The following is a 15,184-nucleotide window of genomic DNA, read 5'->3' as shown; positions in this document are numbered from 1 at the left end:
CTGGCTCAAGGACAATATTAGGACACTGCCAAGGTCAAGCCTTGGCTAGCACTGGCCCACTTAAAGCCCTGACTGCATGAGAAAAGAACAAATACATGTGTTGGCTGGACAGTTTTGGCTTAAACAGAACCACTGGCGCAACTCTGGGCAACCCTCGTGACCCAGTTTTTTTCAGCGTGCCATGGCACTAGAGGAGGGAAAGGACCATGTGCCCATCACGTTTAGTGCCCCGCCATAAGGGGCAAACCAGCACAAACTGTTTCACATCCTTCTGCCAGGCCAGAAGCAAACCAGACCATTGACAGTGCAGCCTGTATAGCACTTCCGGCAGACAAAGCACCATCTGCTATAACCCATAGAACAGACTGGGTGAGGCTCATGCTCTACTGTCTATAGCGCTGGCCGAGCACTTCTAGGCGGAAGCTCACGCTGCAGCACAGTTTTGCCTTTACTTACAGACGGGGGCGTAGAGTATGCAGGTGCTCTGGGGCCCGGGCACCCACCGGCAGAATGAAGTCGGGCCGGGAGAGAAGAGAGCATTATGGATCCATCCATACTGTGCCTCTCTCTCTCTCGCTCTCTGGCCCAGGTAAAAGCTGCAAACATTTCTAAGCCCTCCCCTGTAGGTCCCATATTGGTGGATGGTGCTAGAGGGGAGGGCTGCCGGAAGCTTCTGTTTTGCTTCCGGTTTGCCCGTGTTTAAGGAAGAAGCAGCAGCACACAGGATACAACGCCACCAGCCGAAGCAGAGAGCAGCACTTTCGGAAAGCAGCAGCAGCTACGTTTCCCCCACCCCCCTTTTACATTTTTTGTCCTCTTTTTTTCCTTATCACCCGGCGGCCGTTATTACCCCCCCCCCCCTCCAACACCCACTTTCCATTCTTCTACCCCAGTGCCTCCGTTTCTAAAAATCGTTTTGGGTTGGGTATACTTCTACCTCTGTGCACCCCTCTTTGCAAGAGGGGTAGAGGTACAATGCAAGAGGTGTGCACAGAGGTAGAGGTACACCCAGCCCAAAACAGATGGAGGAACAGATACAATGCAAGAGGTGTGCACAGAGGTAGAGGTACACCCAGCCCAAAACGGATGGAGGCACAGATACAATGCAAGAGGTGTGCACAGAGGTTGAGGTACACCCAGCCCAAAACGGATGGAGGCACAGATACAATGCAAGAGGTGTGCACAGAGGTAGAGGTACACCCAGCCCAAAACGGATGGAGGCACAGATACAATGCAAGAGGTGCAAGAGGTGTGCACAGAGGTAGAGGTACACCCAGTCCAAAACGGATGGAGGCACAGATACAATGCAAGAGGTGTGCACAGAGGTAGAGGTACACCCAGCCCAAAACAGATTTTTAGAAATGGAGACGATGATGCAAAGCAAGAGGCTCTTGCTTTGCATCTGTCCCTCAATTTCTAGAAATCGTTTTGGGTTGGATGTATTTGTACATCTGTGCCCCCCTCTTGCATTGTATCTGTGCTTCCATCCTTTTTGGGTTGGGTGAACTTCTACATCTCTGCACCCCTCTTGGCAAGAAGGGGTGCACAGATGTGGAGATTGTGAGATGAGAGGCACAAGGACAGTTTCTAGTATCAGAACAAATGATGACCTGGAATGACCTTCACTGTGTCCCACCGGCCATCCATTAAACCCAGAGGAGACGCATAACGGCCACCAGCATGTGGTGCAAAGGGTCTGCTGTGCCTGCGACCATTCAATCATTAACAGACATGTGAGGCAGAGCGGTTCCAAGGGGGACCCTGAGAGGGGACGTTCATTTAGAAGGTGAGTACCTGAGTCTGTGAAATGATTACGCGCACTGAGATTCAAATAGTCAATCCTAAAGATTCTGCAATGGTTCATCCCTGAGGGCAGTGGGGCCATGAAAAACAGTCTTACACGATTCATTTACCTCTGAGGGGAAGGCCTGTGACTGGAAACCAGAGTATGAACATAAGCCTGGGCAGGCTGACATTATGAGTCGGTGGGGCTGAGACTCACTTGTTTGATGTTATGCTATGTTAATAGATGTCTATACTGCCAAAGCCCAAAAGGCATCCAGGCGCCATCACATTCAGAAAAGGGCACAAAACCAGCTAATTTCATGAGAAGTTACTTATCACTTCAGGTTAAACACATTGGGGCCTGAGAATATGAAATGAAATATTACCCTTGAAATTAGGAAGGCCAATGAGAATCTGAAAGAATGCATTACCCAGAGTATGGCCCTTCATAGCGTAAGGCCCTTCATAGCGTAAGGCCCTTCCTCTAACAGAGGGCATGACGTGAATTAAGTAGCCCTTACATGAAAATCAAAGGAGATTTTGAGTGTTGGCTCCTAGGGGAAGACATAGCCAAAATATCTAGTGGCATAGACAGTATAAGCGGGGCTTATCCCTTTCTATGGTATTTGCAGAGTTCGACAGGCTCCCAAGGGGCACAATCTCTGTTATCACAATTGCCACTTGAACAGTGATTGCAAATAGACACTTCTTCCTGCAAGAACCAAATGAGGTGGTTTAGACCATATATTTAAACATATTGACTTACAACACCTTTAGTATATGCTGCCAATGTTGCCACTGTTCTGCGCCCCCCACCCCATACCTCCTCGCACCAAGTTGTAAACTCTGTGCAAACGTGGTCATATAACTGCCAGTGATGTCACTTCCTATATTTGGGCACCCCCCGGGAAATTCATAAGTCGGCTCCCCTGCTTACAGATAGGAAGTGTCCTTGTAAATAAGGCATACATCCAATTCTAAAATAACCATGAAGATTGGGTAACTACACGTGATGTAAAATCGATTTGACTGCAATTATGGCCAGTGTGGTATACATCACTATGAGCCAAAATAATCTTCACAAAAGAAAATGCGTTTGGGCGTGTCCAGCAAGCAGAACTGAAGAAGGATAAGGGGTTTCCTGTGTTCTTCATTATAGGAGTCACAGTACTAGAGGGGAGCTGCGCTAGTGGAAGGCTAGCGGTGCGAGGAGTCAGTACTAGAGGGGAGCTGCGCGAGTGGAAGGCTAGCGGTGCGAGGAGTCAGTACTAGAGGGGAGCTACGCGAGTGGAAGGCTAGCGGTGCGAGGAGTCACAGTACTAGAGGGGAGCTGCGCAAGTGGAAGGCTAGCAGTGCGAGGAGTCACAGTACTAGAGCAGAGCTGCGTGAGTGGAAGGCTAGCGGTGTGAGGAGTCACAGTGCTAGAGGGGAGCTGCGCGAGTGGAAGGCTAGCGGTGCGAGGAGTCAGTACTAGAGGGGAGCTGCGCGAGTGGAAGGCTAGCGGTGCGAGGAGTCAGTACTAGAGGGGAGCTGCGCGAGTGGAAGGCTAGTGGTGCGAGGAGTCAGTACTAGAGGGGAGCTGCGCGAGTGGAAGGCTAGCGGTGCAAGGAGTCACAGTACTAGAGGGGAGCTGCGCAAGTGGAAGGCTAGCAGTGCGAGGAGTCACAGTACTAGAGGGGAGCTGCGTGAGTGGAAGGCTAGCGGTGCGAGGAGTGACCGTACCAAAGGGGAGCTGCGCGAGTGGAAGGCTAGTGGTGAGAGGTGTCACAGTGCTAGAGGAGAGCTGCGTGAGTGGAAGGCTAGCGGTGTGAGGAGTCACAGTGCTAGAGGAGAGCTACACGAGTGGAAGGCTGACGGTGCGAGGAGTCAGTACTAGAGGGGAGCTGCGCGAGTGGAAGGCTAGTGGTGCGAGGAGTCACAGTACTAGAGGGGAGCTGCGCAAGTGGAAGGCTAGCAGTGCGAGGAGTCACAGTACTAGAGGAGAGCTGCGTGAGTGGAAGGCTAGCGGTGTGAGGAGTCACAGTGCTAGAGGGGAGCTGCGTGAGTGGAAGGCTAGCGGTGCGAGGAGTGACTGTACCAAAGGGGAGCTGCGCGAGTGGAAGGCTAGTTGTGAGAGGTGTCACAGTGCTAGAGGAGAGCTACACGAGTGGAAGGCTGACAGTGCGAGGAGTCACAGTGCTAGAGGGGAGCTGCACGAGTGGAAGGCTAGCGGTGCGAGGAGTCAGTACTAGAGGGGAGCTACGCGAGTGGAAGGCTGACGGTGCGAGGAGTCACAGTGCTAGAGGGGAGCTGCGCGAGTGGAAGGCTAGCGGTGCGAGGAGTCACAGTACTAGAGGAGAGTTGTGTGAGTGGAAGGCTAGCGGTGTGAGGAGTCACAGTACTAGAGGAGAGCTGCGTGAGTGGAAGGCTAGCAGTGCGAGGAGTCACAGTACTAGAGGAGAGCTGCGTGAGTGCAAGGCTAGCGGTGCGAGGAGTCGCAGTACTAGAGGAGAGCTGCGTGAGTGGAAGCCGGCTAGCGGTGCGAGGAGTCACAGTACTAGAGGAGAGCTGCGTGAGTGGAAGGCTAGTGGTGCGAGGAGTCACAGTACTAGAGGAGAGCTGCGTGAGTGGAAGGCTAGCGGTGCGAGGAGTCACAGTACTAGAGGAGAGCTGCGTGAGTGGAAGGCTAGCGGTGCGAGGAGTCACAGTACTAGAGGAGAGCTGCGTGAGTGGAAGGCTAGCGGTGCGAGGAGTCACAGTACTAGAGGAGAGCTGCGTGAGTGGAAGGCTAGCGGTGCGAGGAGTCGCAGTGCTAGAGGAGAGCTGCGTGAGTGGAAGGCTAGCGGTGCGAGGAGTCGCAGTGCTAGAGGGGAGCTGCGTGAGTGGAAGGCTAGCGGTGCGAGGAGTCGCAGTACTAGAGGAGAGCTGCGTGAGTGGAAGGCTAGCAGTGCGAGGAGTCACAGTACTAGAGGGGAGCTGCGTGAGTGGAAGGCTAGCGGTGTGAGGAGTCACAGTGCTAGAGGGGAGCTGCGTGAGTGGAAGGCTAGCGGTGTGAGGAGTCACAGTACTAGAGGAGAGCTGCGTGAGTGGAAGGCTAGCGGTGTGAGGAGTCACAGTGCTAGAGGGGAGCTGCGTGAGTGGAAGGCTAGCGGTGCGAGGAGTGACTGTACCAAAGGGGAGCTGCGCGAGTGGAAGGCTAGTTGTGAGAGGTGTCACAGTGCTAGAGGAGAGCTACACGAGTGGAAGGCTGACAGTGCGAGGAGTCACAGTGCTAGAGGGGAGCTGCACGAGTGGAAGGCTAGCGGTGTGAGGAGTCAGTACTAGAGGGGAGCTACGCGAGTGGAAGGCTGACGGTGCGAGGAGTCACAGTGCTAGAGGGGAGCTGCGCGAGTGGAAGGCTAGCGGTGCGAGGAGTCACAGTACTAGAGGAGAGCTACGCGAGTGGAAGGCTGACGGTGCGAGGAGTCACAGTGCTAGAGGGGAGCTGCGCGAGTGGAAGGCTAGCGGTGCGAGGAGTCACAGTACTAGAGGAGAGTTGTGTGAGTGGAAGGCTAGCGGTGTGAGGAGTCACAGTACTAGAGGAGAGCTGCGTGAGTGGAAGGCTAGCAGTGCGAGGAGTCACAGTACTAGAGGAGAGCTGCGTGAGTGCAAGGCTAGCGGTGCGAGGAGTCGCAGTACTAGAGGAGAGCTGCGTGAGTGGAAGCCGGCTAGCGGTGCGAGGAGTCACAGTACTAGAGGAGAGCTGCGTGAGTGGAAGGCTAGTGGTGCGAGGAGTCACAGTACTAGAGGAGAGCTGCGTGAGTGGAAGGCTAGCGGTGCGAGGAGTCACAGTACTAGAGGAGAGCTGCGTGAGTGGAAGGCTAGCGGTGCGAGGAGTCACAGTACTAGAGGAGAGCTGCGTGAGTGGAAGGCTAGCGGTGCGAGGAGTCGCAGTGCTAGAGGAGAGCTGCGTGAGTGGAAGGCTAGCGGTGCGAGGAGTCGCAGTGCTAGAGGAGAGCTGCGTGAGTGGAAGGCTAGCGGTGCGAGGAGTCGCAGTGCTAGAGGGGAGCTGCGTGAGTGGAAGGCTAGCGGTGCGAGGAGTCGCAGTACTAGAGGAGAGCTGCGTGAGTGGAAGGCTAGCGGTGCGAGGAGTCACAGTACTAGAGGAGAGTTGCGTGAGTGGAAGGCTAGCGGTGTGAGGAGTCACAGTACTAGAGGAGAGCTGCGTGAGTGGAAGGCTAGCAGTGCGAGGAGTCACAGTACTAGAGGAGAGCTGCGTGAGTGCAAGGCTAGCGGTGCGAGGAGTCGCAGTACTAGAGGAGAGCTGCGTGAGTGGAAGCCGGCTAGCGGTGCGAGGAGTCACAGTACTAGAGGAGAGCTGCGTGAGTGGAAGGCTAGTGGTGCGAGGAGTCACAGTACTAGAGGAGAGCTGCGTGAGTGGAAGGCTAGCGGTGCGAGGAGTCACAGTACTAGAGGAGAGCTGCGTGAGTGGAAGGCTAGCGGTGCGAGGAGTCACAGTACTAGAGGAGAGCTGCGTGAGTGGAAGGCTAGCGGTGCGAGGAGTCACAGTACTAGAGGAGAGCTGCGTGAGTGGAAGGCTAGCGGTGCGAGGAGTCGCAGTGCTAGAGGAGAGCTGCGTGAGTGGAAGGCTAGCGGTGCGAGGAGTCGCAGTGCTAGAGGAGAGCTGCGTGAGTGGAAGGCTAGCGGTGCGAGGAGTCGCAGTGCTAGAGGGGAGCTGCGTGAGTGGAAGGCTAGCGGTGCGAGGAGTCGCAGTACTAGAGGAGAGCTGCGTGAGTGGAAGGCTAGCAGTGCGAGGAGTCACAGTACTAGAGGGGAGCTGCGTGAGTGGAAGGCTAGCGGTGTGAGGAGTCACAGTGCTAGAGGGGAGCTGCGTGAGTGGAAGGCTAGCGGTGTGAGGAGTCACAGTACTAGAGGAGAGCTGCGTGAGTGGAAGGCTAGCAGTGCGAGGAGTCACAGTACTAGAGGAGAGCTGCGTGAGTGCAAGGCTAGCGGTGCGAGGAGTCGCAGTACTAGAGGAGAGCTGCGTGAGTGGAAGCCGGCTAGCGGTGCGAGGAGTCACAGTACTAGAGGAGAGCTGCATGAGTGGAAGGCTAGCGGTGCGAGGAGTCGCAGTACTAGAGGGGAGCTGCGCGAGTGGAAGGCTAGCGGTGCGAGGACACAGTACTAGAGGGGAGCTGCGTGAGTGGAAGGCTAGCAGTGCGACGAGTCACAGTACTAGAGGGGAGCTGCGTGAGTGGAAGGCTAGCTGAGTGGAAGGCTAGCGGTGCGAGGAGTCACAGTACTAGAGGAGAGCTGCGTGAGTGGAAGGCTAGCGGTGTGAGGAGTCACAGTGCTAGAGGGGAGCTGCGTGAGTGGAAGGCTAGCAGTGTGAGGAGTCACAGTGCTAGAGGGGAGCTGCGCGAGTGGAAGGCTAGCACTGCGAGGAGTCGCAGTGCTAGAGGGGAGCTGCGCGAGTGGAAGGCTAGCACTGCGAGGAGTCGCAGTGCTAGAGGGGAGCTGCGCGAGTGGAAGGCTAGCACTGCGAGGAGTCGCAGTGCTAGAGGGGAGCTGCGCGAGTGGAAGGCTAGCACTGCGAGGAGTCGCAGTGCTAGAGGGGAGCTGCGCGAGTGGAAGGCTAGCGGTGCGAGGAGTCGCAGTACCAGAGGGGAGCTGCGTGAGTGGAAGGCTAGCGGTGCGAGGAGTCGCAGTACTAGAGGAGAGCTGCGTGAGTGGAAGGCTAGCAGTGCGACGAGTCACAGTACTAGAGGAGAGCTGCGTGAGTGGAAGGCTAGCAGTGCGACGAGTCACAGTACTAGAGGAGAGCTGCGTGAGTGGAAGGCTAGCACTGAGTGTGTGTGGGAGACTGGCAGAGAGGAGAGGGTACTGCTGTGTAAGAGGACGGGATATATCCATGCTGTATGTGGGTAATGAGAACGACTGTGTGGGGAACATTTTATAGGTGAAATAAAGTTTTGTGATGGGATATAGAGTTGGTAGTAAGGGGGCACAGAGGGGTGCGCGGCTGCAGGGTGGGACTGGGGCATACAATTGTCTTGGGAACCAATCAAAAAGTGTCCCACAGTTGCAAATGGCAATTCATTCCTTTTGAGACACTGTTTGAGCAGTACCCAAGGGGGGGGTTTTGATAAAATGTGATGGAAATTGTGCATTTAAAATAATATTTATTCAGTAACACTGGTGAAAAAGACTTGCTGCATGGGACAAAAAAATCGCCTCCCTCTGACCCAAAGAGGCTGGCACACACCAACATTTTGCATTTTGGGTTCGGGCATTGCCCTATAGGCCAGTCCGAGCCTGCGTGACTGGTGTGTAGGGGTGATGATGGAGGGGGCAACAGTGCCCATGTAAAGGGGCTTGGGTAAGTGTTACTTGCGGGTGGGTGGGGGGCGGGGCTGACTGGAATAAATATAGCAACACGTTTCTGTTCAGTCGTCACAATAGAACCCGCTGTGGCATGGTATTGTATTGTATATCATAACATAGCAAGAGGATGGGGTGACAGGGGAGTGGGGGGTCTTGTAAAGTGAGTGGGGCGGGATTGTAGGAGGACGCGATGCTTTTAAAAGGAGAGAAGCTGACAGGTAATGTGAGAAGGCCCGGGTCATGGAGCATGGAAGGGGGAAGGGGGGGGGGCACATTCCTAAAGTGTTGACCCACATGGATCCTATCAGTTCCTCCAGACAGGCCCCATAGGAGAACCCTGAGGGGGGGAGGGGGGAGACCTCTGGAAGTTAGCAGGCCTGCGAGAGGTGGAAGGGGAAATGCATTCAGCCCCCCCCCACCCCTCCCAGCATGGGGAAGCACCCACATAGCTAATGTCAAACGCAGAGTTTAAGGAATCGTTCAGACACCGAAAGGCCAGATTTATAATCCCAGCATCTCTACCTGACCAACTAGTGTGATCTTCGGCAAATAGATTTATATCGGAGTGTCTAAATTCCATCATCTGCCACTGCCAAAATAATGGATTTATCACCCCCTATGTTTCTATGAGGGGCGGGGGGGGGGGGTACTGCCGAGTGCAGACTCGTGCTCTGCCAGGGGGGGGGCACTGGGTCCTGGAGACTGAGGGCAACAGACAGAGGTGCCAATGCAATACATAGCATGGTGTCTAAGTACGCTTTGAAACATATGGTTACGATATCACCCTAATGTGATGTACATTTCATACAAGCATGGATCACCATATGTATCATTAAGATCAGTGTGTATAGGCCCATATTACCAAATTACTGTGAATGCAAGCAGATGTCCAAGGCCAAATGATAATGATGTGTTATTATATAGCACTTACGCTTAAGCGCTCCATACAGAACAAATATACATGCAATATCACCCAACCTGTGATGGTACTCATTTATCAACCTCAGCAGGATGAAAGGCTGAGTCGAACCTGCAGATCACACACACACACATTGCAGTAGCGAGTGCTCAACCCAGTGAGCTATCTTACCAGCTATACCTACCAGAAAACCAGCCACTCCAGAAACAAAGAGCCACATGCTGCTGGCCACAGCCGAGGACCCAGGAGCTATATTTGTTTTTTTTTTTTATTTTATTTTTTTTAATGTCGTCCCTGAAGAATTATGGCATGGAAGCCTACTCAGAGCGAAGATTGCGATCATGATTCATGGAAACCCGTGCATCCAGAACTTTAGCAGCGCAAAGAGGCCGCCCAAATGAAAGACGTTGCGCTACACAAAACCTATTTAAATTACAAAGAATAACTTGATTTTACGAATTGTTGCTCCCCAGAATTACATTCCTCACAGATCGCCCATCCTCAAGAAGGTAAAACCCACGGAACAGATCATTTGAATTCTTCCTGAGTTGGTTGATGCACCTGCGGCGGCGCTCTGTCTGCCGTGTAGCAGTGAGGTTATTTGTGCAGTTCCCACTTCAGAGGAGCACTTCTAGGTGATCTCAATGTTGGCAGAATGATTTGCCCAGGATCACAAGCATTAGCCAAATGGAGGGAGCATAGCTGGGAGCCCAGGTTTTCTGGTTGCCCAGTTTACAAAATGTCAACGCGGGACTCTATGTTCCTGGTACATCGTTAGAGATCCTGGGTAATTTGTTGTTCACTATGCTTGGACAGTATGTGTAGCTTTGTTTTGCAAGTAAAAAACAAAAGACTACACATACCAGAATCCAATGCACTGGGAGCCTAAGAGCCAGGACTAGCAGAGCGTCTGACACGGGCTCATGTGCGAGAAAACCACCTGCTCTTCGACAGCATTTTAAAACATCAGCGTGTAATATTCATATGGATGAGAATAAAAGTTACCTGCCCACCAAAACACGAAATGTGCAATACGTTACGTGAACTCGGGTGGATAGCTCAGGGGTAACGCGCTCGCCTTGGAAGTAAGACGACACAGAGCAGCAGAGGTCTGATCCTGGGTCCGCGCTTAAAAACCTCTGGGTATAAGAGAGTATAATGGACCCATCATATCAAAACATAGCTGGTGTCAGTTTCAGAAGATGGTCTCGCTCTGTTATTTAGTCAAGTTGGAATATTTAATTTAAATGGCAGAAAAACAGGCCTTTAGAAATGACCCGGCTCCACTGGAGACGGCAGTGGGTGACAGCAGGTGGGGATGTCACACCGACATGTTAATGGCTCTGCATCACGCAGCTGATATTTTGTCTGATCGAGCCGAAAATAGCCAGTGCAGCCAGAGCACACAAAACAAGGATAAGGAGTACTCCAGCCACTCCTCAGCGCGTCATCACCGGTGGAGCATGGGCTGGATTCGGGGCTCCGCCCGCCCCAGATTTTTCCTGGGAGAAGAGCCCCCACCCCATATGGGTCATGCCACTGGCACCGGGTACTGAAAGTGTAGCAGCACCCCCCTCTCAGTCCCTGTGGGGTGTGGGTACCTGGCTCTAGAGTTCAGAGGGGAGGACGAGGATCTAGGTAGAGAGGGTAGGGCCCAAGCGAGCATGGCCCATCCGAAATCTGCAAATACCCACTCAGCAGCGCTCTGTGGGCATTAACAGATGGTAATGCCACTGCCGCGGGCCCAACTACATTGGCTTCAGGCCCCATTTGTTAGACAATCCTGGCTATCAGGCTATGCCTCGGCCGGCCATGCGGTTGAGGGCGGGATTGGGGGGCGGGGGGTACTCTGGGACTGCAGGATGAAGCAGTAAACGTCTAGTTTGTCCAGGTAGAGGAATATTGTTCTGCAGTGTAGAGCAGGAGGCTCCTACTCCTGCAGCAGGGTGGAGCAGAGCAGGAGGCTCCTACTCCTGCAGCAGAGCAGGAGACACTTACTCCGGCACCTACTCCTGCAGCGTGGAGCAGAGCAGAAGAAAGCTACTCCTGCAGGGCGGAGCAGAGTAGGAGACGCCTACTCCTGCAGGGAAGAGCAGGAGACGCCTACTCCTGCAGCAGAGCAGGAGGCTCCTACTCCTGCAGCAGAGCAGGAGGCCCCTACTCCTGCAGCAGAGCAGGAGGCCCCTACTCCTGCAGCAGGGTGGAGCAGAGCAGGAGGCTCCTACTCCTGCAGGGTAGACTCCGGTGGGGTGGAGCAGAGCAGGAGACACTTACTCCGGCACCTACTCCTGCAGCGTGGAGCAGAGCAGAAGAAAGCTACTCCTGCAGGGCGGAGCAGAGTAGGAGACGCCTACTCCTGCAGGGAAGAGCAGGAGACGCCTACTCCTACAGGGCTGGCGCTGGAGATCCCTAACCCCGCAGGGGTGACCCGTAGCCCCACGGGGGGTTGACTGGCATCCTGCTCCACCTAGTTCAGCACATCTTAGAACAATAGAAAGTTTGAATGGGGTCATTTTGTCTAATGAAGGACCCCGGCTGCGGCTCCTCGGTGGCAGGGAACGAGCAGAGACTACTTTGCCAAGGCTGGGTTTGGCAAGCCGCGCTGGGCACCCTGGTGCCGGGGGGGAGGGAGTGGGGGCAGAAGCATGGGCAGGCGGAGGTGAGAGCATCCCTGGCGTCCCCGACTCTGCAGCATCCTCTCTCTTCTGGCACAGACCACGCCTCGCCCATGCCCTTCATGCGCCCCATAAACTCGCAATGCCCCCCCCCCCCGACAGACTCGCGCAGCCCCCCACTGATCCCAGGTCAGCCTCACGCAGCAGTCCCGCACGCCCCTCCACTCGCGAGTGACCCCCGTAGCACCCACTAACTCCAGCCCCCTCCCCCCAGCTCGCTGCACCAGCCCACAGACCCCTGCCGCTCGAAGCAGAGCTTCGCGGCGCCCCTCCCTCCACCCTGTCACGCACGCACACACCCCTTTCCACGAGACACGCAGCTGCTGCGTACTACCTCTGTGCCCCCCCCCTCACCCCACAGACAAGTTACTGCTTCAAGGGCATGCGGCCGGTGTCCATCCTCACACCGCATCCTTCCCAGGACCTCCCCCATCCTCCAAAGACAGGTTACTACAGTAGCCCCCGAACCCCCTGCAGTGCCACCTCGCCCCTTCATCTCCTCTGAGGGCAGAGAACTGCACCCCGGCCTGCCCCGCCAGCACTCCCACGTGTCTCTTTTTTGCTGTTTGCTGCACTAGCAGTTTAGCCCCCACCCCACAGGGCACGAAGCTGCGACGCAGCTCTCATATATCCCCGCAGTGCGTGCCGCGGGACCCAGGCTGCCCCCCGCTAATAATTCTCCCCAAGTCATGACAGGATGCTGCGCACCCCCCACCCCACTCATTCCCCATCACGGCAGGCAGCCAGCCAGCACCCATCTCACTAAGGGCAGGCTGCCACAGCCCCCCCCCAGTCACGGCAGGACCCCACTCCTTCACTTGGCCCTTACCTTCCACGTGGCCGTCGGGCAGCCCCTGCTTGGCAGACATGGCTCGTGGGTGGGTGGTCCCCTGCGCCCCCTGTGTGGCTCCGGAGCTCAGGCTGCAGGAGCAGGCATGCCAGCACCGCCGGGGTCCTGTGCTGCTACTGCAGCTGCCTGTGACGCGCTGCCCCCTCCGCTCAGACCCCTGAGCTGGGAGCCCCCCTCCTCTTCCTCCTGCTGCAGACTGTCTGTGCTGCCGGCTGGACTCCCCCCGGTGTCCCGCGAGGTGGGAGCGGCTGCAGTGTCAGAGCATCCGCAGCGCCCCTCCCTCCCTCCTTCCTGCTCCTGGCTGCCAGCATTTACACGCCCATCCATCAACCCCTCCCGACACAGCCTCCTGCATACCCGCCCCTCCCATCTTCCTCCTCCGTTTCTCCTTCCTCGCCCCCTTCATGTCTCCAGCAGCCCACCCATCCCGAGACTCTCTCTCCTCTTCAGGTTTCGCCCCATCCTTAGCCTTCTCACCGTCGCACCTCTTTGCACCCCATATCCCTCCTCCCTCCGTACACTCCTGCATCCAGCAAGCCCCCCCGTGCCCTCCCACACAGGCAATTCAGCATCCCAGCTACACACGACATGCTTTGCATGTGTTGTCCCGCGGCTGGCAACGTGTTTCATGCGGGGGGCTTGCAATGCGTGTCATGTGTCCTGGCCAAAGACACGCGCGCATTTAACAACTCGCACCAACACCTTGAGCACGACATGCCATGCCATTGGGCGAGAATTGTAACCAAGCGAAAAAAGCAGCCAGCTGCATGCCACAACACAACACACCACACCCTGTATACTGAATGCAACCAAACTATATGGACCCTATACAACCGATCTCTGTCCATAAATAATTAGAAATCTGTTTATCATTTTTAATTTGTAAGTATAACACGCCAGTGGTAGTACTGGTCGCCTTTGTCGACTCGTGCTATTAAATGGTATTGTTAATACAATTCATTGTTTTGTAAATGCCACTTAGGTCCCTTTTCATTTTAAATGATTTAGCTAATTTGTAAAGCGCCCAAGGCAGACGTGGTGCTTCAAGGCACATGGGACGAAGCCTTCCTCAGTAACACAGATACTCACAGCAACAGGGTTACACCCCAAGTTACTATGTTGCAGGAGACAGATACTGGGCCTGATTCATTGAATTGTTTGCTCGCTGAAAAGTGGCTTGCGCACCTTCCAGCGCACAAAACTACTTTTCCCGGTTGATGGATTGGACTTTGCCTGTATTTCCGGGATCCTGCACTGGTCCATCACGTCTTTGCATGCAGTCGAACGCTTTGCGCGACACACCAAGCAAAGTGCGGGACGGGCCTATGCAAAGAAATAAATAGGGGGCGGAGCATGCATATTTCCCATTCTCCCGGCAAAATGAGGATGAGCAAGGAATAATGTGGGCGGGTTGAGGGATGGGCCGCGCAAACAAATCTGACCCCCAGTCAAGTGCAGGCCCAACCGTATTCATGGATTTCACTGCGCAGCTTCACGTCGGAAAAAGCCACACGCAAACCTCGAGAACTCGCCACCACATGATAGAAGGCGCAAAGCACAATGCGCATAGGGTCCAACGCGCAAAGGTAACTTCAACATAACAATTTAGGGGTGACGGCACGTCCTTGATGTGACGCTTGGAGTTAGAGCTGATCACAGGTTAACCAGGTGCCTCCTTGAGTTACAAGAAATTGTACTGTCATGAATCGTCCCCACTGGAAGCTATGGGAGCAATGGAGGAAGGGATGAGCCATCTCCGCTTCAGTGAAGCTAGTGCAGCATACTAGTGTTCAGTCTTTGTTTTGATGACGTGTTTAAATACGCGTCGGAATCTTCACTCGGCGCGTTGCAACCCTGCACTTCCCTTCGGGTTTACCCGCTGCTCGAGTGTTCCGTATACTATACGCTTTCACTCATTCCTCCGTTCTTACTCTGTTCCTCCCTCTTGGTCTTCCTCCTTTTTGTTCTGCTCCTGAGTCACCTCTTCTGCGTTATTTTTTAACGCTTCCCTGGGCTCAGTAGCAGTTACGGTTACCATGGTTCGGTGCCACCTACTTTATTTCGATACTTTCTTCCTCATCCTGCTACTCCACTTACCTTCTGGATTCCCTTCCTGTTGGTTAGGACGACTCAGATCCCTCTCTGTTGAATCCAAGTTCCTTGTCAGCCACGCATCCTGTTCCGGTGCATCTTGGGAATTGTAGTCTTTACAATCAGAAAAGTAACCAACACAGAGAGACGATCATATTTACCTGGGATTCAAGATACCATCAACAGAAGGTCTACATCAGGGTTTTTCAGCAACGTTTTTCCCTGAAGTGGGGTGGACTCACTGGAAGCCCCTATTACCGGCTTATTGCTTTTAGGCAGTGTGGCTTCCAGAAGAGCTTATCCTAAAACCTGCAAAGAAAAGTCTAACAACTCCTGGCGAGAAAGAAGAGATATTTCTTCCGAGAGCTCATCCGATGAGGCGTCCACAGGTGAGGAGGCGGAGGAGGTGGGAGACTTCAAGGGTGAATCTCTAACTGCTGCCAAGTCTGAGAGGTACGCAGATTATCGGGGTACAGTTTTGGGTTTTAGGGGTTGGTACGTAGTGTCGCCGGAGTGCTGCCT

General features: G+C 54.5%; 1 protein-coding gene across 1 annotated transcript in view; it reads right to left on the bottom strand.

Moving 5' to 3' along the window:
* Positions 1 to 12,894, bottom strand: part of HSPA12A (heat shock protein family A (Hsp70) member 12A) — a 392,947-nt gene extending 380,053 nt beyond the window's left edge. The window contains exon 1 of the mRNA XM_069611919.1: positions 12,551 to 12,894. Within this exon, the coding sequence (XP_069468020.1) occupies positions 12,551 to 12,590 (40 nt within the window). The 5' untranslated portion in view covers positions 12,591 to 12,894. The remainder of the gene's footprint in view (positions 1 to 12,550) is intronic.
* Between the last annotated feature and the right edge of the window lie 2,290 nt (positions 12,895 to 15,184).

The sequence above is a fragment of the Ambystoma mexicanum genome, chromosome 8 (genome assembly GCF_040938575.1).
Source record: "Ambystoma mexicanum isolate Mex_15411 chromosome 8, UKY_AmexF1_1, whole genome shotgun sequence".
In the NCBI taxonomy this organism is placed as follows: domain Eukaryota; kingdom Metazoa; phylum Chordata; class Amphibia; order Caudata; family Ambystomatidae; genus Ambystoma; species Ambystoma mexicanum.
This window is presented reverse-complemented; position numbering and strand designations above follow the sequence as displayed.